The sequence below is a fragment of the Lepidochelys kempii genome, chromosome 2, assembly GCF_965140265.1.
Source record: "Lepidochelys kempii isolate rLepKem1 chromosome 2, rLepKem1.hap2, whole genome shotgun sequence".
Taxonomy (NCBI): domain Eukaryota; kingdom Metazoa; phylum Chordata; order Testudines; family Cheloniidae; genus Lepidochelys; species Lepidochelys kempii.
The window spans coordinates 124,110,533-124,137,003 of NC_133257.1; the positions used below are offsets into that span (position 1 = coordinate 124,110,533).

The window sequence follows — 26,471 nt, forward strand, 5'->3', positions numbered from 1 at the left end:
TCCATTATCTTTCTGGGTACTCAAGTTAAGCTGACTGGTCTATAATTCCCTGGGTTGTCCTTATTCCCCTTTTTATTGATAGATATGATACTTGTCTTCTTTCCAGTCCTCTGGGATCATTCCCATCCTCCTCAAGTTCTCAAAGATCTTTGCTAATGACTCAGTAATCTCTTCAGCCAGTTCAATAAGGGGTCTAGGCCAGGGGTTCTCAACCTTTTTCTTGCTGAGGCTCCCCCTGAACACTCTATAAAAACTCCAGGCCCTGGGTGTGTGTGTGTGCGGGGGGGGAGTGCACAGCCCTTTGGGCATAGACATAGTTTTACTTCTATTTTGGGGGGGTGGGGGGAGGGCTGGTGGGGCTCGATCCAACTCCACACAGCAGGGTCCAGGAAGGGAGCACCGCCTCCATACCCTGATTCACTCAGGAGGCCACCCAGCCTGTCTGGGCTGTGGGGAGACGCAACCAAAAATATAACTCAAAGTGGGGGCTCAGTTCAAAAAGTTTGAAAACCACTCAGGGTGCAGGGAGAGGGGTAGCTAGGGGCTGTGTGCAGGCAGGCGGGTAGCTCAGGATGCAGGGAGAGAGGTACTAGGGGCTGTGTACAGGGAGGGGGTAGCTCAGGATGCAGGGAGGGGGTACTAGGGGACTGTTGGTCCTGCTTTGAGCAGGGGGTTGGACTAGATGACCTCCTGAGGTCCCTTCCAACCCTGATATTCTATGATTCTATGACTGTGTGCAGGCAGGGGGGCAGCTCAGGGTGCAGGGACGGGGTGGCTAGGGGCTGTATGCAGGTGGGGGTAGCTCAGGAGCTAGCTAGGGGTTGTGCATGGGCCAGGGTTGTGGGGTCTCCCAGTGCGGATCCCAGCTTTTGGTGGGTGGGGGCACTGGGGTTCTCTGCTTCCGCCATCCGCTGTTCCTGGCTTGGAGGAGCGGGGGACACTGGCTTCAGCCCCGAGCTGCTCCCAGCTGGGGCTGGGGGGTGTCGGCTTCAGCCCTGGTTGAGAACCGCTGTTCTAGTATGTATTTAGTCAGGCACTGCTGACTGAAAGACATCTAACTTGTCTAAGTAATTCTTAACTTCTTCTTTTCCTATTTTAGCCTCACATTCTATCCCACTGGCACTGATGTTCGCTATGTCAGTCATGCAATCTCTGTTAACTTTTTTTGTGAAAACAAGAACAAAAAGGGCATTTAACATTTCAGCCATTGCTGCATTTTCTATTGTTGTCTTTCCCTCCCCATTGAGTAATGGGCCTACCCTGTCTTTGGTCTTCCTCTTGCGTCTCATGTATTGTAAAATGTTTTGGTTTTGTTACTCTTTATGTCCCTAGCTACTTTACTCTCATTTTTTTGCTTTTGCCTTTCTAATTTTGTCCCTACATGCTTGTGTTGTTTTTTTTATATTCATCCTTCATAATTTAACCAAGTTTTCACTTTTTGTATGACTGAGTTTCAGGTCATTGAAGATCTTCAGGTGAAGTAAGGGCAGTCCCTTACCATACTTCCTATCTTTTCTATGTATTGGAATCATTTGATCTTGTGCCCTTAATAATGTCTCTTTAAAAAACTACCAACTCTTTTTCCCCTTAGACTTGCTTCCCATGGGGTCTTACCTACCAGGTCTCTGAGATTGCTAAAGTCCGCCTTCTTGAAGTACGTTTTCTTTATTCTGCTATTTTTCATCCTACCATTCCTTAGAATCACGAATTCTTATCATTTCATGATCACTTTCACCCAAACTGCCTTCCACTTCCAATATTTCCCTAGTTTGCCTATGATAAAGTCATTGTTTCATAAGCTATAAGAAATCTCATTTGCACTTACATATAGCAAATATTTTCTCCTTTAGACGTTTTGTGTCACTTTCCTTCTTTGAGCGATGTAACACTATATACAATACATAGGTATCTCAAAGTCCTAAAAAGACTAAGCTCTGGTCTGTACCCCATCAGAGAGGTAAGCTGAAGTACAGCAGCAGGGAAAGAAATATTATATCAGCACAGTGCTTTCCCCAAGCTTGTTATATACATTTTTACAGGCTTGGGTCTCAGGCCTTTACACCATTAGACCCTGGCTACAAAATGGTTAGGGCTATTCTCAGCAGTGAGCACATCACGGAATGTCAACAGGACGGGTCCTGTGATAAGACAAGAATAACAAAACGTGCGTTAAGTACTGTGAGGTTTAAAAATGGGCAGAGTTGAGCAAAACTGTAAGAATAGTTGGTCATTTAGATGATAACAGGGACATTATATGGGCAACGTGGGGGAATGCATGAAAGAAGACTCAAGATGCTGGGGCTGAATGTGGACGATAATTTTCAAAACTGAATTCTGGTCACATTGGGGTGGAGGGTGAGAGAGTGAGAAAGTATAGAGGGAATGGAGCACCAGATGATTAACTCCTAGACAAGGGATTTTGGTGGAGAGGAATTGACGGGGAACTGGCAGGATTTAGTGAACAGGCTAATGTTTACTGGTAATTTTTCTTTATGTGAGATAATTATTAGTAAATATTGGTTTGAACTGAAATCCAGAAGCCTTAGAACAGCTTTCTTATGAGGTGTGTTCCTTTTCCGGAAGATTCTTGTTTGCACATGGTCCCCTTGGTTTATTTTCTCAGTGCCCATTGGCAGCCTTCCTCTGATGTATCCAGTAAGTTCCTTTGCTGTCCACCAAGCTTCACTTTACTCAACAGAAATTCAGTGATATCCATTGTGTTTTGGAAGTCCACTGCCACTCCCTTTTGAATCAATGGTAAAATTCTCATTGATTTCAATGTGAAGAGGACTGAGCTCATGTGCTGAATATCCACCTTGGTACCAAGACATTCAAACAGTTTCTTCTGAAATAAAAGGCGAAATGCAATGTTTAAATATTAACAAAAATAACAAGCTGTTGTCTCCAGGGCATTCAAAAGCAACTTCATATCACAGCCAGATAGATGGCTGGTTTATTAAATGCTGAATTATTGGAAACATGCAACTTATTTGGGCTTTTTTAAATTTCAAAACTAACTATAAGACTATTTTAAGAATTGTGAACAATATCTGAAAGCAATAGAGTAGCAAATACTATTGTAGTTATGACTTCTGATTCTGAACTTGGCAGGAGAGCCCACATAGGTTATAGGAATCCTGCATGGCAAGTGCTGTAATCAAGTAGGATATCATAACAATCTGGGCTAAATTCCCTGCCTGGTTAATCCATATCATATCAGTATAAATGCTGGAGGAAAGTTCAGGGGAGGAGCAGGTTGTGGACACAGCCTCTCCGGGCAGGGTAGGGTGCAAAAGTTGGTGGTATTCGTTGAAATGGGGGACATGGCCAAGCAGAATATAGCATCATGTCCCCTCCTGGCAGAATTTAAAGCTGTGCCCCATCCTAGAGGAAGCTGAAGGGAGGGCAGAAGTTGAGATATAGTTTGCCCTCCGCTCAAGTCTGTAATAATGGGCGTAGCTGGCACAGGAAAGATGTGACGGCTTTGATGTGTTTGGCTGTATAACTGGAAACAGATGAGCAAGAATGAACAGGACCAGATGAAGGTAGTGGTATGGCTAACCTATCAGCGGACGGTGCAGTAAGGCAAGTGTGGCCCTCTCACATCTGGATTCCTCGTACCTTCTCTTTACGCTTCTACCTTTCATTAGAGACAGACCTGAATGATAAAGTCTGATGGGATTTGGGGATGTGTGTATGTCCCATTCTGTCCATTAGAAAGATGAGCCTAGGGTTCTGATTGTTTCAGAACCTGGGTTCCAAAGGAAGGACCCATCCCTTCAATTAATGTTTTTTTTTTTAAAATATTTCTATGTAAGAAGGTTTGAGGGGTTATTTGTTCTAACAAATTGGAGTCGTAATTGGGAAATGGCTTAAGCTTGTTACCAATTAAGATAATTGACATGAAAAAAACCTGATTGTGTCCTGAGAGAGAGAGAGAGAGAGATAGATGTTCCCTAGCTGAGCTGCAGACTAGAGCTGCTTTGTTGAAGGATGTAGGTAGAAACAGATGTTTAGAACAACATGTAAAGGCAATCGCGTGGGATGTATTCATTTGTTTATTAATTAAGATGCATGCATGAGCAGACAGCCAGGAAAATTCTGAGTTAAGAAAAGAAAAGCTTCAGCAGGGGATACAGACAAAATTGTGCACAGGCTACTGTTGGTGTTTTTCATGAGAGAGAAAGGAATAAGCCATCCCAAGCCCTTAGGAAGTTCCAGATGAACATACTCCCTTGTATACACCTTTCCTCATTCTGTGCCCATCTCAGTGGGTCTCTTTCCATTTGCTGATACGTTGCAAGATGCATGGTGGGAACTTAGTGGGTTGAGAGTACATGCTAAGCAAACGCGTATCTGCAAATATTTGTGTGTTCTGTGGTTCCCTTGAGTCAGAAGTGTATAATGCATGCTGGAGCAAATCTGACATGGAGAATGAGGGATTTGAAGACTGCAGTCAAGACTGGCAGACCTGCGTAAAGCCCACCTTTGGTTTGGTGGGATATCAGAAAAAAATGGGGAGCTGAAAGGTGGCCAGACAGCTGTTGAATATCTCATTACTTGGCTTGGATCAGGTTGGGGAATGTAAAGAAGAGTAAGGGGATGGATGTGTGCTGGGCAGCTGATTGCAGTAGAAAGGAGGGGAAGAGGGGCTGGCCTAGTTAGAGTGAGAGCAATGTGAAACAGAAAACTTCAGTTGATTAAGATAGGGATCTAGGATGATTGTTTTTAGGTCTGAACCAAATGTTTTGAAGTATATTGTACCTACTGTTAGCATTAATAGCATTAAACATTTGTAACTTTTCTTCACAGATTAGCAGCAGTGAGAACAAAGAAGTTTGTGACTAGACGTGGAGGCATCGGTGTTGAATGCAACGGTTGGTGAGTAGCTTGTAACTTGAAGTCTTTAAATCATGATTTGAAGACTTCAGGAACTCAGCCAGACGTTATGGGTCTATTACAAGAGGGAGTTCGTGAGGTTCTGTGGCCTGCAACGTGCAGGAGATCAGGTTAGATGATCACAATGCTCCCTTTTGGCATTAAGGTTTATGGGTCTATCTAGTGTTTTGGAAAATCTGCCAAAGAAATGGAGATTATGGTGATTCTCATAGAGAACCCCGAGAAGGTTTGGCTCTTGCTGAAAGAGCTGTATTTAATGTGCAAATACTGCTGCTCTATATTTGAAAGAACATAAGCATGAGATGGAAAGAGAAGGTGTCTTCGTTAATACAAATGTATGGCCAATCTAGCTCCTGAAGAGTAAGGTCAAAAGTTGGCCACTTCCATTAGTGATCTGCACCATAGTTCTTAGATAGAGATTAAAATTGTGGGAAACCTATTGCTGTTTGAATTACTATATCTCTCCAGTAATCACAGATTATAAGAGTTAATGACTTGTCTAGTTAAAGTCTAACTTGTCCCTTTGATAACCTGGATGGAGCAAGGAGGCGTGAGTTTGATTTGTTTTGGTTTCTACACAGATAAAAATGGTGATTGAATGTCTGGGAACAGTGTATTTTACTGCTGGTATGCCTTTTGTTAGGGGTTTCCTTCATGATGGGGATGCCCCCTGGTTGTTGTCACCTGTAACGGAAAGAGTTCTAGCATCCCAATACTAGATCTGCTGTGTGGAGCTCCCAGTGAATGTTGAAGATGTTGAGGATTCTAGATTAACACCTAGGCGGGGGCCAGCAGAAACTACTGGTTTCACTTCTGAGGCACAGAAAAACTGGCCACTGGTCATGCCACAGTGGCCCCCCCATGACCCTGATCCTCCTCTTCCCTTCTCAGATGCACCAGCAGCCTTACCTCCCTGGTCCATGATTCCCTACACCCACCCCACTCCCACCAGGGGCCTCAGCTCTAGAGGGAGCCCCCCGCTGCTGGGAGAGGATGGTAGAGGGCTCCCTCAAGGGTTCTGGGAAATGGGACAGACCAGAGGCTTACCAGCAGGGAGGGATGAGGAGAAGGGTGGGGGAGGCAGGGCTCCCACTGCCTTTCCTTACCCCTTCCTGCTGGTAAGCCTCATCTATCCTGCTTCCTGGAGCCCTCAAGAGAGTCCGTCCTACCATCCCCTCCCAGGAGCCCCTGCCTCCCCACCCTCTTCCTTACCCATCCATGCTAATAAGCCTCACCCTCAGGTGATGGTTTGTCCCGCTTCCTGGCTGGTTCCCAGTGCAAGAGGAGCCAGCAGGTGAGGGCCTGGCACACAGAAAGGGACCTGGGTGCTGTCCAGGCTGCGGCACATTCCCAGCCATGATGTGTACAGCCTGTAGCTAAGATTTCTATGTGCGTGGCAGCATGTGCACACAAAAAAGAAACTGACATGGTACATCTTTTGACCGGCAACTGGCCAGGCTGGTCAAAAAATGGCCAAGTGGCAGTCCTACTGAAATCATTATGGTCTCTTTAAAAAACAAACCCTCAAGCTGGCAAATTGTGACCACAGCCATTATACATAACTCTGTTCTCCTGTCACTGTTACCATCCACTTCTCCCTGCTAGTTTGTTACGCCAACTTGTTACATCTTCTGTTAATTAGATTGGAAGCTCTTTGGGGCAGAGACTATCTCTTACTCTATTTGCATAGGGCCTAGCACAATGGGGCCTCGGTGTGACTGGACTCTCCCAGTGCGACAGAAATACAAAACAAATAATAGTTATGACACACAGGTGAACTAAGGTTTATATGTGTGTATGTAATAGATAAAATCCTGTATGTACAGGGCTTACCGCAATGGAGCTCCAGCTGGGGCCTTGGTGTACTGTAATACACGTAATAAACTAATCTCCTTTATTTTTAGTTTGTATATAGACACATGTATTAGTCTAAACCGCAATCTCAGTAATGAATACTAAAATACCACCCTGTTTTGCTAAGATCACCATATAAAATGTTCACCCGTATTCTTGAGTTGCATCTAAGACAGCATTCCATATGGCCCAACCAGTCACTGGCCTATGTGAGTCACTTGATTTATCGTAATTCATAAACGACTTAGGGGAGTCAGTCATTCAGGTCAATTACTTCACCTGAGTAGGTCTAATGTATCCTTACCCATGTTATTGACGAAGCACTGCTTTGCAATGATATTTCCCTCCCTTTCCTCACAAAAGTTGTTAAATAAGATGGGGTGTTTTCCTTTATGAAGTGCTAAAATGAAGAATTTCCTCAGAGAGTAGCTCTGCTTGCATAAGAAGATATCTCAGTTGAGGTTTGTGCTCATCTTCAATATATGGTCAACCTAGCCCTGTGCCTAAATTCTCTTTGAGACCCTCTTCTAACAAAAGAGAAATAACCAATGAGTAACATGTACAAGTGTATTACATCTGACTTCTCTGCTATGATCTTCATATACTTCAAGATGGAGGACATTCCACACCCAATACTGAGGCAAAACTCCCATTGACTTCAATGAGAGCTGTTTCTAATTGAAGTCACCTATAAACATAAGTAGCTGCTCTGAACCCTATGCTTTTGTCAATATAATGGTCATTCCTATCTCCTTCTCCAAGTGAGGGTCCCTAAGGGGAAGTGACTCCTTGTCCAATTACATCATTCTTCCTTGAGGCCCCACCAATCTCAAGACCAGCCCAATTGCTCACACAGTGTGTTAGAAGCCAAGCATTTACCAATGAAATTTGATGGGCTGAGCCAACTGGCGGCAGTGTCAGGATGGTGGATGCAGAATTGCTTTAGAAGATTTATATCATTATTTTATGTTAACTTTGTAAATATAGACTGTAAACTGAGAGAATAAAAAAAGCGAGTTAGAAAAAAAAATTTATTTAGTATCATATAAATAACTTGTTACAAAAATTGATTTGCAAAAAGGCAAATTCACTCTTTCTGTGAGAAATCGCTGTTCAAATTGGTTTCTCATTAAATCTTAACCCCAAAAAAAGAAAAGAAAAGCCATTACAGTGAATAAGAAATATAAGGGGGAAAGAATGCACATTTGCCAGCTGACTGTAACAAATGGCCCAGTCACACTGAGATAAAAGTAATTGTTCCAGCATGGGTCTCTTTGTAATACAGAGAACCTTCCAGATGTAAACTTTTTAAATGATGAAAATCTTATCACCCACAAACGTTCCTCTGTGCTGAACAGTGACTACTTCCATCTGACTCTGTGCTCTCTCTGCAGAACAAGGGAATGACAACTGAGAGTAACTGCATGACTGGTGCACTCCAGCTAGTAAATCTTCCTGGGCAGTGGCATCAATTTCAATTTATGCTTGGAAGTATTTTTAATTAAAAAAAATCAATACCGAAAAACATTTATTTTAGGGGTTGAAAAAAATCACAAATCACAATAGGGTTTGCCAGATTGACTTAGCTCGGCAGCACAGTTAGGATGCACATAGCCTTTTTTTATAAGGCCTATTTTTTTTAAGTTTAATTTGCAAAGCAATGAAAGTAATCACAGAAATAAAATAGTACAGTGGTTTTGAAGAGGTGTTTTGTTTTGTTTTTGTCAAAAACTAGAGCCATGTCATGTTTGCTGTGTTGTTTCTTGTGTTCACCTGAATGTCCAATAATTCTATACATTTTTGTTTCTTTAATGAACACTAAACTAATAGATCATAGAAAACTAAGAGCTTCTAGAAAGTGTCTCCAGATGTATCTACATCAATAGTGCAGTCTTGTAGGAAAGGCTAAAAGCCCACTGGTGTGGAAATGATTTCCCTAAATGCTGGGCTTATGCCTTATTTGTCAAATCAACCCTGTTGAAGGAGACATTTAAGTTTGCAGTCGTCTTTTAAAGTAAATACTTGCAAAGAAATTGCAGTTATTGTAAAAGCTCATATGGAATGCATCTGATGAAGTGAGCTGTAGTTCACGAAAGCTTATGCTCAAATAAATGTGTTACTCTCTAAGGTGTCACAAGTACTCCTTTTCTTTTAATAATACCGTGTGTAATATGGTAGCTCTGCTGCTTTAAGTGTCACAATGGTCCTGCTTAGCATACGACTGATTACTTAGTTTTTCTCCCCGATTTTCTACTACCCTCCCTGCAACTCCCCACCCTCCATCTCGTTAAAAAACAAAACAATCCCCAAATACGAACCATAACCACCTGCTGCTGAATTCCCTGAACAGCCAGCCAATTTCCCCTTGACTTCAACCCTGCCATCTTCCCCTTCAAGGAAAGTGTTGCATATGCACAGAATGCAGGACCAGGCCATAAGCATGATATTACAAAATGGTGGGCAGGTTAAAGATTGTCTCAGCTATGTCTAAATTAAACTGAAAAGGTCCTTTGCTGTATTAATTTTTAACAAGCGAGACAGCTACTGTATTTCCCTCCTAATAGAATAAACCATGAAGCCACAGACATTAAATATGGTTTTGTTCTACCTTTTTCATAGAAAAATCCTTTTAAAAATGTCTTTTTCTAACTACTGAAGGGAAATTTAAAATGCTGCAGCTTTAACATTCATTGGAGGGGGAGGAAGTGGCTGCGCCATAATTCTTGAAGGGCTGAAAGGAAAATTGCCTTTTCAAAATTTATGAAACAGTTTGCACCAGTCAAGATAAACATAGCAACTGTTAATCTGTCAGGTCTCATAATTTGATAAAGAAATCCAGATTGCAGTGTTAATTTAAACACAATGGGCCATTGGGACTTTGGACCACCTGCTAGCATGGCAACATCCAGAGAAGCGATCATGAGATAGAGATGATGTATAAAATTAAAACATAATAAAAAAAAAAAGTAAAATGTTGTCTTACAGCAGTTTAAACTTTCCAGCTCTGGGGTCTTTTTTTAATAGAGCTCTGCACCAAAATGGCACTGATTCTGAGCTATTTTGCCTGACCAAGACAGCTAGGAGTCTGTTTTGCTCCTCACACATGCAAAACTACTATTGGAATTCTGAAAGTGTAAGATCTGGCCCCAAGGAATTGACTAAGCATTCATTACTGTCCCCAATGAAGATGAAAATATCTAATTTACAAATGTGCCCTATTTTAAAATGTTCATTATTTCTTCCTTCTCATGCATAGAAACACACACACAGATTTCCATACCTAATTCTACCTACTTGCCTATTAATACATTGCTTATTATTTGCTACAACCATGGGAGCTATAAACACCCAATTTAATTTTTTCTGCATAATTCAGTATGACAGACAGATGCCAAACCTGTGCCTCGAGATGTAGCCTGTTACTTGACAAATTAGGAGAGCTGAAAACTGCTTTTTAATTTTTTCATGTTGAACAAATATGAAACGTGTTTGTATATAATCAGGACAGACCTGGCAGTGAACCAAAAAATAAATAAGAAAAGTCTGCCCACTTTTAGGGCTTATTCAGAAAATGGTGCTATGGGCACTGCCTGATGTAGTGCCTTTTAATCTGAGGATCTCAAAGCACTTTATAAAAGGGTGTGTGATTCCTCCTGGCTTATCGCAAAGGAAACGGAAATGACCAAGATCACGAGTTTCCCATGGTCATATAGCATATTAGGCAACATCAGGTCTGGGGACTGAACTCCCATCCTGTTATGACGCCAGTGAGGATCTATTTGGGCAGTGGGATCCTTCCTGCACAGAGCTCATTGCTGGATCCAGCCTCAGATCTCCTCCTAGGGCTTGTCCACATGGGAAATTTCCTATATAGCTGTAGTGGAATAATTATTTTGCTATAGCTATTCCTGTATAATTCCCCGTGTGGACACTATTCTGGAATAAAAACGACTTTATTCTGGAATAATTACTCCAATAATTGTTCTGCTATTGCTATGCCACGTCCCTCCTTCCCCTTCACACTCATCTCTCTAGACTATTTGGTACCCTTCAGTACCTCTCTTATTATTAGGTCATCTAGTTTGCCACTATTGAGACTACAAGCTGATTGTGTAGCTTGTCTCAGTGGAATCTCCTAGCATCGTGCCAGGGGTTCTTTCCACCTGAACAAACATCCTACTGATTAAGACAAGAGTCTACTTCCTTAACACAGCCCAGAAACCCACATTGCAGGCTGTAATCTGACACATCTTTGTCTATAATGGACAATTTAAACATCCCTGTCATTGAATAAAAATAGTGTGGCACAGTGATTTCCATCCTCTGCCACTGCCGTACACAAGGTGCAGTAAAAAATATTACTCAAATATTTTATTTACCGCAATATGACAATTTAAATGGCACATTTTTTTTTAATTGCACTTTGTGGAGCTATAGACGAAGAAGACAAGACTGAATTGGACCCTTTTTGTTATGTGTGAGTGACGGTAAATGAGTCCCGTTCGTGGAAAAATCAGCACTTATAGGCTGGATGGATAAAAGAATAATTCAGACGTGAGTAATGATGCACTTGCCTCATGAGAATTTCTTCCAGGAATTCACTTGCTATTCAGTTTGTCACAATAATTTTGGTGTCAGTAGATTACACACTTTTATATATATTTACACAACAGGCTTGTGTGGTGCATTCTCTGTACACTATGTGATGTTCCTGACACGATAAAACCATTGGTCGATAAAATGCAAAATTCTAGCCTGAACGGCTACTAAGTATAATTAATTAAGAAAAAACAAAACATCTGAAACGATAAGAACATAGGAAACACACTACACAGAACAGACCAGTAACCATCTAACTTGCTCTTCTGCCTCAGACAATGGCTACTGCCAGACTATTGAAACAAAGACATAAATGGACAGATTTGTAAAGGTGTTTGGTGCTTAAAGATGCAAGTAGGTACCTAGTGGGATTTTTCAAAAGGGTCTAGTTGCTTAATTCCCAATTGTGCAGTGCTGGACAATGGGGAGGAGATGCCTTCCTGATGCCAGTTTATGCCCTGAACACACAAAGATTGATAGCCCTTTACATTGAATCCTAGTTTTTTCTAAGCATATATTATGCTTGTAAATGTCTAATCCTTTCTGGAATCTTACTAAACTCTTTGTTTTATTATCCTGTAGCAATGAGTTCCACAGATGGCATAAACCTATAGTTCGCTGCCTTTTAATGTTTGTCTTATCTTTGTATTATTGGAAAGGGTAAATTGGAGCTACTGACTGGTGTTTAAACTAATTTCTTTATGGTTTCAAGGAAAGAACACAAATACCTAGCAACTGCAACAGATCACATAAAATTATTCTACTATGTAAATTATTCTATTTATATTGAATGAATGAGACTGGTTGTATATGATGTATAAAGAGAAACTTCACTTTTTCCTGATAAGGTGTCATAAGGCTATGACCTTAGGGTTGTAAAAGCTGTAATAATCTATTTCAAAATAATCTATTTCAGATGACTGGATCTGAAACATAATCAGTGACATATTCCTCTTGTCATTCTAATACATTGCTGATTACTTTTGCCTCATGCATGTGAGTTGCAAAGAAGAGACACTGGCCCGTACTGAGTCCTATGGTACCACTGTACTGGCTTAGGCAAAAATGGCAGGTTTGGCAAGGAAATTAAGGAAACCAACTGAAAGATTCATGTTTAAAACTCCACCTCTTGGTGTAATTGAAACCTATAACAATTCTGGTTGATGCATTTGTAAAGACAGTGTTCTAACACCCTCCTGGTTCTAGGAACCAGAATGATGAACGTTTCTCATTTACTTGTGCATTCAGGGCTCAAATCCACACCAAAAAAAAAAAAAAGCCATTAGAAATGACTTACTGAGATGAGAGTTTAGCACTTTCCTCTTTCAAAGCAATTTTCAAACTCTCTCTCTAACCGTTGCAACATCCCTATGAGATAGGCATTATTTTCCCATTTTACAGATGGCAAAACTGAGACAGAGTCAGACTGTGACCCATTTTATGCACACATGCAGGGAAGTAAAGGGTGCAAGGTACTCTCTTTCTTCTTTGCATTTGCTATCCATGTCACAAGGGAGAGGGTAGCCTTCTTAAAGCTGCTACTCCCCTTCCATGTGGGTGGGCAGGCAGAAGCAGAAGAATGGGTGGAGCCTTACTCTGCCTCCCTACACACTGAGCTGGTATGCCTGGAGGAAGTGAGCTATACCAGACATAGAATACAGCACAACTACATTGTGCTCCTTGATCAAGTCTTGTTTCAAAACCACAGTATAATCCAGAGTGATTAGGTGACTTGCCCAATGTTACAAAGTGAGTCAGTGTTAGAACTGGGATAGTACTTAGCAATTCTCTGCTCAGAGCTACAGACCACACACACCTCTCTGTGAATGTTGGGTAAGAAGGATACAGGTATAGTGGTCCACAGGGAATTATATACATGTAGTAGGTATGATTTTATGCTTTGGGGGCCAATGGCAGGTTCAAGAAAAATATTTATAGTTAAATGGCAATTAGACGTCTTTAAATTCAAGAATAAAATTTACTCTCATGTTGTCTTATAGCCTTGTCAGCTGATTCTAATTTTATAATAAATTCCTCCCCCACTACTTTTTACTATAATATTTAGGTTAAACCATAATACCTCAGTACATTAGGATGTGCAATACAAAATGGACAGAGCAATCATCTGAGCTGAATAATCTGAATACAGTAAGAAGATTAAGTGAGCTGGAACAGTAATATACTCCAATTTACAATATAAGCAGAACAAGTACAAATATTGCTTCCCTCCATTCCTGTTTCCCTCCTCTACCACGGTGCCTGTAAGACTGGCTTGGTAAAGTGGATGCATTAAAAAAAAATTGCCTCTTGGAAGCTCATAAAATTATACTAGAAAAAAGTTTTCTGACATTTGATCCACACAGACTGCAGTCATTAGACAACTGGAACCGATAGAATAGAGAGCCCTATCACAGAGCCATGGATAAATAGAAAGAAATAGCTACTTCATATATCTCAATGCTGTTTCTGGAAATCAACAAAGGCAACATATTAAGAGTCTTTATCACTGTCCACGCTGCCGTACATATCCGCCAGCTTTTTAAATCGAGGCCCCCAGTCACTGAGGTAATCGTAGTCCTGATCTCCATCCGTAGTCACCGACTCTAAAGAGCTGAGGGATTCTGCCACAGAGCCATTACCTTCATACGCGTAGGTCGCTAATGAGTCATATGGGGGCGCGGTTGGATCTGTATCATTTTCCTTTAACCTTTGGTTAATGAAATCTCTGACATCGGTGTTATCTCGTACCGCTGGAGTCCGGCGCGGCATAAAAAGTGCTTCTGGCACAATGTCTCTGCGTAATTTATTGTCTTCTATGGCTTCAGGATTTCTCAGTGTGCCAATATCAAAAGCCTGGGTGTCTTCCTCTCCACCGCCTTCATCGTTGTAACTGACAATGTTGTCTCTGATGTCCTCTTTAGAAATTATCAAAGGTTCTTTCTTCCGCTGCCGTTTCAGAGCTGCAAACAGCACCACTGTAACTGGAAACAAAAATAAAATGGAGAGACGGGGGGAGGGGAGGGGGAAGAGTTAATTTGCCACCAATTAAAGCCAGAAAGAAATACTGTGCTGCTTGAACTCTAACTTTCAGAAGTTGCGCTGCAAAATTGCAAAATTTCTGTTTGTGCCTTGTCTGCCTGTGATCACTTTGGGAGCTGAGAGTGGGATAAATATGAGAAGAAAGAGGATTTCAAGCTAGTGGGAAGAGTCATATTTTGTCAGCGGGTTGCATTTTCCCTTAGTCGTGTAGCAGCTTTGCTCCTTTGAAATTGCCAGCCTAGTCTCAAGGCAAACCCCTCCCTCAAAATATTGTAATAGAGAGTGCAAATTAGACCAAACACCTAAAATGCTGCAAAACTTGCTCGAAGGACAAGGCTTGTTCCTATTGGGGTGTGATGAAAGCTTAGCAAAGCTGCATATCTAAACTATTTTTTTCAGTAGTTTTTTTCTTTTCCTGGAAAGAAGTGCAGAACATGGGGAAGATCCTTAGCTAGTGTAATGGTTGTAGCTCTGTTGACGTCATGGAGCGTTGACAATTTACACGCGCTGCAGCTCTGTCCCCAGAGAACAAGTATTTTTTTTTTATTATTTAATCACCAACCCCCCCCCCAACATTTCTCAAACAGCTTTCCCACTTTTTAATGCTTAGGCGTATAATCTTTTTTGGTTTGTACCTAAGGCCCTGATACTGCAACAATCTTTAAGTGGGCAGAGTCTGGTACCTGCATACTGTCTCACTAGCATTGTTGCAGTTCTGCAGTGGCACAGAGGTCTATTCGCACAGAACTCATTGCAGCACTGGGGCCCAAGACAAACTTTCCTATTACCTTGTGAAGCCAAATTTTAGTTACTTATCTTGACTCTACTTTTCATTTTTTAAAATGACATATGAATGTTTATCACTGAAAACATATAAACAACCACAATCTGGCACTGGTATTCTTCTTATTTGTATTCTAGGATGCTGTCACGGACCAGGGCCCCATTGTGTTAGGTGCTGTACAAACACATTACAGAAAGATGGTTCTTGCTACAGTGCTCATAGTGATCTGTTCAAATAACAGATTTTTCAGGTTGTTGGTACTTCTGAAAAACTGGGAAGTAATTGTTTGGGCTTGAACATTTTTAATTTCAGCAAATTAAAAAATTAAAAAAATTGTTTTGGGTCACATGTTTAATTCAACACCAAATAAAACTTTTTGATTTCAAGCTTTTTTTTTTAAAATGTGTTTAAATTAAAAAAACCAAACAGAATAAAAGGAAATTTGTAAACGGTCATTTTGAATTGAAAAATCAAAATGTCAGAACAAAATATTACAGTTTTTTAATTTATCTTTTAATAAATGAACAGTTCAGTGAAATCAACATATATTTGTGAAATGTTTTGGTGTCACGGAAACAGCTGAAAAAAATTTCTGTTGAAAACTTTTGCCCAGCTCTATTAAATACCACTCCGTACATTTTTTTACTTTTATATAAATATACCCTTCTGGGCCTGGCCCTGAAAACATTTATTGACTCCCAATAGTGTATGCAAGCATTTCAGGGATTCAGCCCTTATTTTATAGATCATCTCTCAGGCCAGCTGTATTCCAAGATTCTTTACATAGTGTGACAAAGTTCCTCCTCTGCCTTGGTGGGTCATGTGCTTATTGGGGGATTTTCTTGCCTCAGAGGTTCACAGCAACCCTCAGTTTGGCCACTTTCGTAGCTCAAATCTGCCATTCACTCAGTTAGACTCATCACTGGCCAGCATTGGGAAAGGAAGAAGAACAATCCCCGCAGTCTCTGCTGATCCACGTAGTGGATCAGGGAACAGGCCAGAGACCTTCCCCTCTGGTGGAACCCACAGTCCAGGTCAACTCCTCCGGTATCGAGTTGGGGGGATGGAGGGATGGGGGAACACGGACTCGCCCTCTACTCCGGATTCCAGCCCAGGGCCCTGTGGATTGCAGCTGTCTACAGTGGCTTCTGTAACAGCTGCGTGATAGCTACAACTCCCTGGGCTACTTCCCCATGGCCTCCTCCCAACACCTTCTTTATTCTCACCACAGGACCTTCCTCCTGATGTCTGATAATGCTTGTACTTCTCAGTCTTCCAGTAGTACGTCTTCTCACTCCCAGCCTCTTGCACCTGTTGCTCCCAGCTCCTCGCACGCAGACCACTAACTGAAGTGAGCTCCTTTTTAAAACCTAGGTGCCCTGATTAGCCTGCCTTAATTGATTCTAGCAGCTTCTTGATTGGCTGCGGGTGTTCTAATCAACCTGTCCGCCTTAATTGTTTCCAGAAAGTTCCTGATTGTTCTGGAACCTTTCCTGTTACCTTACACCCAGGGAAAAGGGACCTACTTAACCTGGGGCTAATATATCTGCCTTCTATTACTCTCCTGTAGCCATCTGGCCCGACCCTGTCACATATCCCTCCCCTCTGCTCAACACCACGGGGTTGGGCAACTTGGGACGTCAGGCAGTGTACCCGTGATAAGCCATCTGCATTGCCATGGTGGCTTCCAGACCGGTGAATTGTATGGTGAATTGGAAAGGTTGTAGGGACAGGAACCATCTGGTCACTCTTTCATTCTTCTCTTTATTTCACTGCATCCACTGGAGGGGTGCATGGTTGGTCACAAGGGTAAACTGTCATCCCAGAAGGTAATAATGTAGTGTTTCCTTGGCCCATTTCACAGCTAGGCACTCTCTTTCAACCATGGCATACTTCTGCTCTCTTGGGAGGAGTTTCCTGCTGAGGTAGAGGATTGGGTGTTCTTCATCTCTGACCACCTGCGATAGGACAGCTCCCAATCCTATTTCAGATGCATCTGTCTGTAAAATGAATTCTTTGTTGAAGTCTGGGGCTATAAGCATGAGGTTACTGCAAAAGGCCGTCCGTAGATCCATGAATGCTTTCTCTGCGGCACCTGTCCACTTCACCATGTCCGGACCCCGGGCTTTTATCAGGTCTGTCAGGGGACTCGCTCTGGTAGCAAAATGGGGAATAAATCATTGGTAGTACCCCACCACACCCAGGAATGCCCGGACTTTCTTTTTCTGATTCGGCCGGGGCCAATTTTGGATAGCCTCTAGTTTGTTTAGTTGGGGCTTGACCATGCCCCTTCCTACAATGTAGCCAAGGTATTTAGCCTCGGTTAGCCCTGTGAGGCCAGCCCATCTTAGCGTGTCCAGAACCGCTTCCACCTTTTTCAAGTGGGTTTCCCAATTGGGGGTGTGAATAATCACATCATCCAGGTATGCCGCTGCATAACTGGTATGGGACCATAGGAGCTTGTCCATAAGATGCTGGAAGGTGGCAGATGCCCCATGCAGTCCAAAAGGAAGAACAGTATATTGAAACAGACCTTCTGGGGTAGAGAATGCCGTCTTTTCTTTTGCATCTTTGGCAAGGGGAATCTGCCAGTATCCCTTTGTTAAATCAAGGGAGGTCAAAAATCGGGCATTGCCCAGGCGGTCAACTAACTCATTGATACGGGGTATGCATCGAATTTGGATATCTCATTCAGCCGGCGAAAGTCATTACAAAACCTAGTGGTGCCATCACGTTTGGGCACCAACACAATCGGGCTTGACCACTGACTGTGGGTTTCTTCGATGACTCCCAGCTCCAACACCCTTTTTACCTCTGCCTTGATTTCCTCCCTTTTTGCCGCTGGGACCCGATAGGGGCTTAAAGTTACCTTTGCCCCAAGGTCTGTGATAATGTGGTGATATGCTTCGGTGGTCTGACCTGGTTTGGTTGAAAACACGTCTTGGTATCGGTTGATCATCTCAGATACCTCCTTCTTCTGGTTTGGTGTCAGATCAATGGATATCCTGATCTGCTCCTGCATGTTATTTCCTGATCGGGGTCTCTTGGGCCACTACACACACCTCTCGTTGGTGCCAAGGCTTTAAGAGGTTAATGTGATAAATTTGTTCTTATTTCCGGCATCCTGGCTGCCGCACCTTGTAGTTTACTTCCCCCATGGGTTCAACCACCTCATAGGGCCCCTGCCATTGGGCCAAAAGCTTGCTTTCTGCCATGGGTACCAACACCATCACCCGATCCCCTGGTTGGAAGTGTCGGACTTTTGCCTGGTGATTGTAATGGGTTCGCTGGGCCTCCTGCCCCTTTCCCAAATGTTTCCATACAATAGGGGTGACCCGGGCTACCCGTTCTTGCATCTGCAACACATGCTCAATTATATTTCTCCCCTCATTGGGTTCCTCTTCCCAGATTTCTTTTGCGATATCTAGTATGCCACAGGGGTGGCGTCCGTATAATAACTCAAAGGGGGAAAACCCAGTTAAGGCTTGAGGTACCTCCCGGATTGCGAACATAAGGTAGGGTAGTAGGGTGTCGCAATCCTTCCAGTCCCGACTTACCACTTTCCTTATCATTGCCTTCGGGGTTCGCTTAAACCTTTCTACCAGCCCATCGGTCTGCAGATGATAGACTGAAGTTCTCAGGGTATGAATATGGAGCAGCGTACAGAGGTCCTTCATTAGCTTCGACATAAATGGGGTACCTTGGTCTGTTCATATCTCCTTTGGTCGCCCCCTCTCAGGCAAAGATCCCCACAACTCTTTAGCTATTGTTTTAGAGGCCGTGTTCTGCAGTGGGACGGCTTCTGGGTAGCGAATAGCATAATTCAGAACGACAAGTGTATATTGGTGGCCCCGGGCCGTCTTCTCCAGGGGTCCCACTAGGTCCATGGCTATTTGCTCGAAGGGGACCTCTATGATGGGAAGGGGTACTAAAGGTGCCCTCAAGTTGGGACGGGGACTGTGCAGCTGGCACTCTGGGCAGGACGCACAGTACCTCCACAATTCTTCATGTACTCTGGGCCAGAAGAATCGTCGCAGGACCTGTGCCAGGGTCTTCTCTACCCCCAAATGCTCCCCCCAAAAGATGACTATGGGCAGGACTTAATACAGCATTTTCATGTTTTTGAGGTACTAGGATCTGCTGTACCTTCTGCCCCTGTACTGGTGCAACTCGATATAAGAGATTCTTCTTCATTATGAAGTAGGGTCCTGGTCCTTGGGTTTTCCCTTCCATGGAGACCCCATCTATTTCGGTCACCTCCTTCCTAATGTTGTTGTACCTTGGGTCTTCAGCCTGGTCCCGTCCAAAATTTCCTCTTCTGGGGCTATTCTGCCCGAGATCTAGGGGCCCAGTCTCTGTTGCCTCTACTGGTTCAGAGGCATTAGGGTGTGGGTCAGACTCGGGTGCTTCTCCCTCCTGGGTGGCCTCCTTTTCAGCTGCTCGGGTCCGCCTACCTACGAGAGCGACCCTCTGGCTTTGGGTCACTATTCGGGTTCCCAAGGCCTTAGCTGCCCTCCTTTCCCTTTGTGACTTTCTACCCTGTCTGGGAGTGGAGAACAAATCTGGGGATATTTCAGAGAAGACTGGGGGTTGACAGTCTACTGTGGATGCCTCACTGACTTCAGGGTTTCCCCCTTTCTCCAATTCCCCTACTGGGAGTAAGTCTCCAAACCCTGGGAAGTCCCTCTCTATGAGCACCGGGTATGGGAGTTTAGGGACTACACCTGCTGCTACCTCAGTAGTGTTCCCCTGAATCTCTATTTTTACTGGGATGGTGGGGTAATAACCAACTGTCCCAGGGACGCATGTTATCCCCATACGCTTAGCCGACAGCAGCTGACTATGCTTCACGAGCTTCCCCGAGACAAGCATGATAGCACTCCCCGAATCAACCAGTTCCGTGGTCTCTACCCCATTTAACTTCACTGGTCTGGTGTACATATGTGGGGTTAGTGAGACCCCCACAAGGTGGATTAGGGAGCATGGGTCTGCCCAGTTCCCCAGGTTACACTGCATAGGCTCCTCAGCCTTGGGACACTGTGCAGCTATGTGTCCCCACTCCCCGCAGGCGTAACATGTGTATGGAGCCCTAGGCGTTCCCCGGTCTCTTGATTTGGGCAGTCTAACATCATGATCTTCTTCCCGCTCAGTGCTCCGACTCTTTGTGGCTTCCAGTGGGCCTTCAGCCTCTCTCTTTTTCCACCTGGGTTCTCCTGGTCGCCCAGTCACCCGAGCTCTACGGCTTGGTGCTGCTGGTTTAACCCAGGGTGCTTCTTCCTTAACTGGTCGGGTCAGCTCCCTCGCCGTCCTTCGCCTCTCTACCAGTGTGACAACCTCGTCATAGGTGGAGGGTTCGTTCTGGCTTACCCAGCCGTGAAAGTCTGGCGGTAGTCCTGTCATGTACTGGTCGATGACCAGAACCTCTAGTACCGACTCCGGGACTCAGTTCGCAACCACTTTCGTGTGAGATGGATGAGGTCAAACAATTGGGACCATGGGGTTTTGTTTTCCTTGTACCTCCACTTGTGATATCGCTGGGCCCGCACTGTGGTCGTTACCAGATCTGGCCAGGATCTCTGCTTTCAGCTGGGGGTAGTCTGCCACAGCCTCTTCAGGCAAATCATAGTAGGCCTTCTGGGCCTCCCCACACAGGAATGGAGCCAGGATGCCAGACCACTGTTCTCGGGGCCAAGCCTCCCGCAGGGCTGTCCTCTCAAAGGCCAGGAGGTATGCCTCTACTCATCCTCCCGCGTCATCTTCTGCAGCCAATTGCTGGCCCGCATGATCTGCGTCCCATCATGGCCGCAGTTCAGCTCTGTAAGGGCCTTTACCTGGTTTACTGGTTCCCGCAACATAGCCCGGTCTTGAGCAGCCTGGTCCATCAGCAGGCGATTAGTCTCTTGCTGCAGCTGCACTGCCTCCTGTTGGGCGGCTGCCTGGACACGGGTAGCTTCCTGCTGGGCAGCCGTGGCTTGTATCAGTGCCCGCACTACCTCCTCCATTTGGTGGGAAAAACAGTAAACCCTCTCCTTTTTTTTTTTTTAAAATAATAACAACACCTCCTTTCTTCCTCCGCGCTGTGCACACCAAATCCCACTGCTAACACCAGTGGTGACAAAGTCCCTCCTCTGCCTTGGTGGGTCCTGCGCTTATTGGCGGATTTCTTGCCTCAGAGATTCACGGCAGCCCTCAGTTTGGTCACTTTCATGGCTCAAATCTGCCATTCACTCAGTTAGCCTCATCACTGGCCAGCATTGGGAAAGGAAGAAGAACAATCCCTGCAGTCTCTGCTGATCCATGTAGTGGATCGAGAAACAGGCCAGAGACCTTACCCTCTGGTGGAGTCCACAGTCCAGTTCAACTCCTCCAGTATCGAGATGGGGGGAACCCGGGCCCGCCCTCTGCTCCGGGTTCCAGCCCAGGGCCCTGTGGATTGCAGCTGTCTACAGTGGCTCCTGTAACAGCTGCGTGACAGCTACAACTCCCTGGATTACTTCCCTAAGACCTCCTCCCAACACCTTCTTTATCCTCACCACAGGACCTTCTTCCTGATGTCTGATAATGCTTGTACTTCTCAGTCTTCCAATAGAACGCCTTCTCACTCTCAGCTTCTTGCACCTCTTGCTCCCAGCTCCTCGCACGCGGACCACAAACTGAAGTGAGCTCCTTTTTAAAACCCAGGTTAGCCTGCCTTAATTGATTCTAGCAGCTTCTTGATTGGCTGCAGGTGTTCTAATCAGCCTGTCTGCCTTAATTGTTTTCAGAAAGTTCCTGATTGTTCTGGAACCTTCCCTGTTACCTTACCCAGGGAAAAGGGACCTATTTAACCTGGGGCTAATATATCTGCCTTCTATCACTCTCCTGTAGCCATCTGGCCCGACCTGTCACATAAGTTAAAGGACATAGTGCCAGTGTCTGCTTCTGCAGCCCCTGTGCTAAACTCCCATCAAAGTCAGTGGCAACTCTATCCACAGAACAGGTGCAAATTCCCATTTTTTTAAAAAAATCGCTGTTATGTCTTTACTGCTTGGGTAACAAAGGATAGCGTCAGCTATGATTTGAAAAGGATAGGTTAGTTGATGAAGCTGGGAGAAGTGATGGTGATGGAGGCTGGTCTAGATGGCAGGAATTGTAGGTTCTCACACACGATGATGATGAAGACAACAACTTATTATTTATAGTACGGTAGCCCCTCGAAATCCTAATCCATTCGGGGGGTCCCTCTGTATGTGCCACAGAAACACAGCATGAAGGACAGTTCCTGTCCTAAAGAGTATACAGTCTAAGAGACTATGTGGAAGGCTGATGTTTGATGAAAGAGGCAATGCAGGTCTATGAGGTAGTCTAAAGAAAATCATGAAGGACTGAAAAACAAGAAGGTCAGTTTTTTAATGGGATTCAGAAAGTCCACTGGCTCTCATTTCAGAAGAGAGGGATAATGTGTTCTTGCTTCTTTGTATTTTATGTATGTAATTACTGTTGGGGCATGGTTACTCCACAAAGGGATAGTAGAATGATAAATTCATGAACAATAACTAATACTAGGTACTTGATACTCCAAGAATTTTCTTCTATGCTGAACTTGCAAATAAAAATCTCTGGACCAGTTAGATGCAAAAACCGAAGTACAGTCAAGCTATCCAAATCAATCATATCCAAATCAATTTTCAACATGAGCTGGCAGTTTCTAGGAAGTAATCTGAGCTTTCTCAAGATGCAAATAAAATCACCAATCTGGAGGCACCTTTAGTTACTATAAACATTGAAATTGTGGTTTGGATCTGCACAGGTCATTGCATCACGTGGAGTAATGTTTGCACCTACAAGCCCTGCAGCTAGACGTAAAACAGAAAATGATATAGTCTAGTTAATTGAAAATCTGCTTATGCTGCATGGTGACATGCGCAATAATTGACATAAAGTGCTGCTGAGAGCAGGAAATCAATTATTTTCAATTGACATTAAACTGGAAATCGTTTAATGTCAGATTGATATTACTGAGAACAGTTGTACTAAATGCATGCAGAATGATTTGCAGCATAGGGCAATTTTTCCTGTTCCATTAGTTGATATTAAGTGGGTTCCACCCTTAAAAGTAATGACGTAACCCCCCCCCCCGTAATTGCAAATTATGGGCAAGGCTGTCATTTAGCAATCTGCCCTGAGTAAGGGGCAGTGCATGTCTGGAGCCACCATGTGGTCCCTGGGTTCCCTCCCATCCTCTTGCTCCAGAAGGGAGTAATTTGCTACCAGTAAACATCATTAGCAGATTATGTCCTTGGCTAAGGTGATTCAGCTGTGCTGCCCAGCATGTTTGAGGGGTGGGTCCAGCATTTGTGCCACCTACTTCCCATCCACCCCTGCCCATTTTCAGCCCACATGCATAGGAGTGGGAGTAGCAGCATTACTGTCCCCTTTCCTGCCCCTACTTCATGCCCCCCTTTACTTCCCTGGGCAGGTAGGTAGAGCATCTGACAGTGTCTCCCTAAGAGACACCAAATTTCAAAATTCCTCGTATTCCCAAAGTGGGTACCGAGTGCAGCGAAAGGCTAAGGGCTAGACTGCTCCTGGGCTTGCATGGGGTGTACAAGGTAAGGAAGGGCTATGAGGGGAGGGTTTTTTTTCTCCCAGCTCTACTGTCTTGCTGGGGGCAGCCAGAATACCAGTCCTCATCTACCCAGAATGGAAGGGAGAGGGGCTGGAGCTTGGCCTGAGGGCTGCATACCCCAAAAGAGCCCCACCCCATTTGTATCTTCTGGTGCTGGAAGGAGAGCATGTGGTGTCCTTTCAAAGGGTGTTGTAGTTGTCCCAACTCAATATGCTTCTCCAGCACCCCAACAGGTGTCTACTTCAGCTAGGGTGACCAGATGTCCTGATTTTATAGGGCCAGTCCTGATATCTGGGGCTTTGGGTTATATAGGTGCCTATAAGCCCCCATCCCTGTCCCGATTTTTCACACTTGCTGTCTGGTCACGCTAACTTCAGCATGCCTCATAATCTGCAATGTAGCACTGTAAATGCAGCATGATACATCTAGTGGCTTTGATTTTGATATATTGCCTTGCACCTTGTTTAGTCATTTGCATCTGCCCAAAGTGGGCGTAAAATGCTGCTGCCTATGTGAGTGGAGAATTGTGATCTGGGAGTATCTTCCACCCACTAGGCACTGATTTTATAGACTTCTCCTTTGTTACAGAATAATGCAGAAAAGATCTCTCCAATGTGTCTTTAATGTGTAATGCTCCCTCTTCCTTCCAGCTGCCCCCTCACTTCCCCCAGGAACGAAACTCATCTGGGTCTATTACCTAGCAATATAATGATGCAGAGAAGAATGGCAATCAAAGCCCCTGTGCTAAGGCCAGTTGGATGGATCAGGGCTTCTGCATTACAAGACTGCATCTTCCCCCGACGGTCACAGGCGCACACTCGGATTGTCACTGTTTCAGTACTGCTCTGGACTGGATAGTCACTATCCGATATCACCACAGGCAGGAGATAAGTACTCATTTCATGTCGGTTATATCTGTTTCTTCTGGTGAAGATCCCTGCTGTGTTGTCTGAAAACACAAAGCAAATGGTACAGGAGTTCTCAACTGTGTGCTGAAAAACACAAAGAATAAAAAACAAAATAAAGTCTTCCTAGGAATTCACCTCTGTTGTCCTGGATTGTAAAGTTTGAGCCGCTGGTTGCTTCTGGAGCCAAGGAGAATGAAAACTGGTGTCCACTGAAAGAATCATCCTTATCAACTGCACTTAGGGTCTGTATCAGCTGAAATGATAACAGCAACATTACCCTTCGATGACTGTGGGCCTGATTCTCATTTACATTAAGGCTATCTGCTCTAGAACGGTTAAATGGTCTTAAAATGGGGATAGATATAATTTTCTTTCGCTTTAAGGCCCTTGATGCTGCCAGAGGGGCCTTACCATGAATGAAAATTGGGCCTGTCTGTGTGTGTCACCAAGCTGTTGTACTGCAGCCCTTCAGCCCAATAACTTAATGACTTGGGCAGTGACTTGAACTCTGTGGAGTTCTGGGGACTGCATGGATTGGTGCCATCCCAAGTGGGTGGGAAATCCGCAGTGGGAACAAGCTGCAGAAACGAAGGCTGAGATAGCAAAGCCGACTAGGCTATTTAACCACACAAATCCTATTCATTTTAAACGGGAGTTGTGTGGCTGAATCCTCTGGGATATCTGCTGTTTTGAACCATCAAGCAACAGGTCTTGCAGAGCAATGTGAACTAGGAACTAGAGCAATGTGGCAGCCTGGAGCTAATTTACAAGGCAGGACTTTTGTTGAGACCTGTAACCGTTCTTCAAGAGAGATGATGGAAGCACCCGGACATACAGATGCAGAATCCCATTTTCAAGGGAAGAGAGACGGAACTGAATTGTAGATAGCATGACACACTACAAGAAGCAACCACATTTAACTATGTAAAACACACTGTCACTTCAGATACAAGAATGCTAAATATAATCAGATATGACACAGTCACTGCTTAATTTAATTTTGCACGGTGACAGCTTGTGGCAACACAAAGTACACCTCCTGATGAGGTGATGCAAGAGTAATGCCTAAACAGAATTCATTTTTAATAGTTTTTTTTTTATTATGGAGTGCAAACAATCAACACACCTGTTCTGCCTTTGCATTTTCACAGACGAAGGTCTCGTAAAACATAGCAAATTCTGGGGCATTGTCATTTACATCCAGAATCTTAATGAACACAGGGACCCGGCTACTTTGTTTTGGGTTGTCTGCAATGATAAAAATAGAAAGAAAGGCGAAAGCTGCATAGTACGCATAGGACTCAGTGCTGGGGAAGAAAAGGAGAGAACAAGGACTGAATAATTCAAGTCTTCATTTATACATGGAGATTTTATTCATGTTCATGCAATCTACTGACGTCAATGGGACTAATTGTGGAGCCACGCCTCATATCTTTATGCATTTCTCATATCTTTATTCACCTTTACATATGTGTAAATATTTGCAGGATCAGGTCCTATATGTGGATAGATTACTTGGGTGAGAAATGGGTAGTGGGAATGGGCCCAATGTTTATGAGGTGCTTTCATATAAAGTGCTATATAAACACCAACTGTTATTATGACAGATGCTTTCTGACCTTTTGTGGATTGATCTCTGTTTGCTGCTATTCCAGAGTTGACACTAAAACACATCAGCTGAGGACATAAGCCCTATGTAGTGCATTGCTTACTTCTCTCACAGGAGCTGTATAAGGCAGCAAGAGTGATATACTCTTTTTTAAAAAAAATTCTTGAGTTA

General features: G+C 43.9%; 1 protein-coding gene across 4 annotated transcripts in view; it reads right to left on the reverse strand.

Annotated features, from left to right (window-relative positions):
* Positions 1–7,848: 7,848 nt before the first annotated feature.
* Positions 7,849–26,471, reverse strand: part of CDH6 (cadherin 6) — a 121,337-nt gene continuing 102,714 nt past the window's right edge. For all 4 annotated transcript variants that reach the window (XM_073332268.1, XM_073332269.1, XM_073332270.1 and 1 more), the window contains 4 exons: positions 25,818–25,939; positions 24,827–24,944; positions 24,481–24,732; positions 7,849–14,333 (listed from right to left, as the gene is read on the reverse strand). In XM_073332268.1, coding sequence (XP_073188369.1) covers positions 13,843–14,333; positions 24,481–24,732; positions 24,827–24,944; positions 25,818–25,939 — 983 coding nt within the window. In that variant the 3' untranslated portion in view covers positions 7,849–13,842. The remainder of the gene's footprint in view (positions 14,334–24,480; positions 24,733–24,826; positions 24,945–25,817; positions 25,940–26,471) is intronic.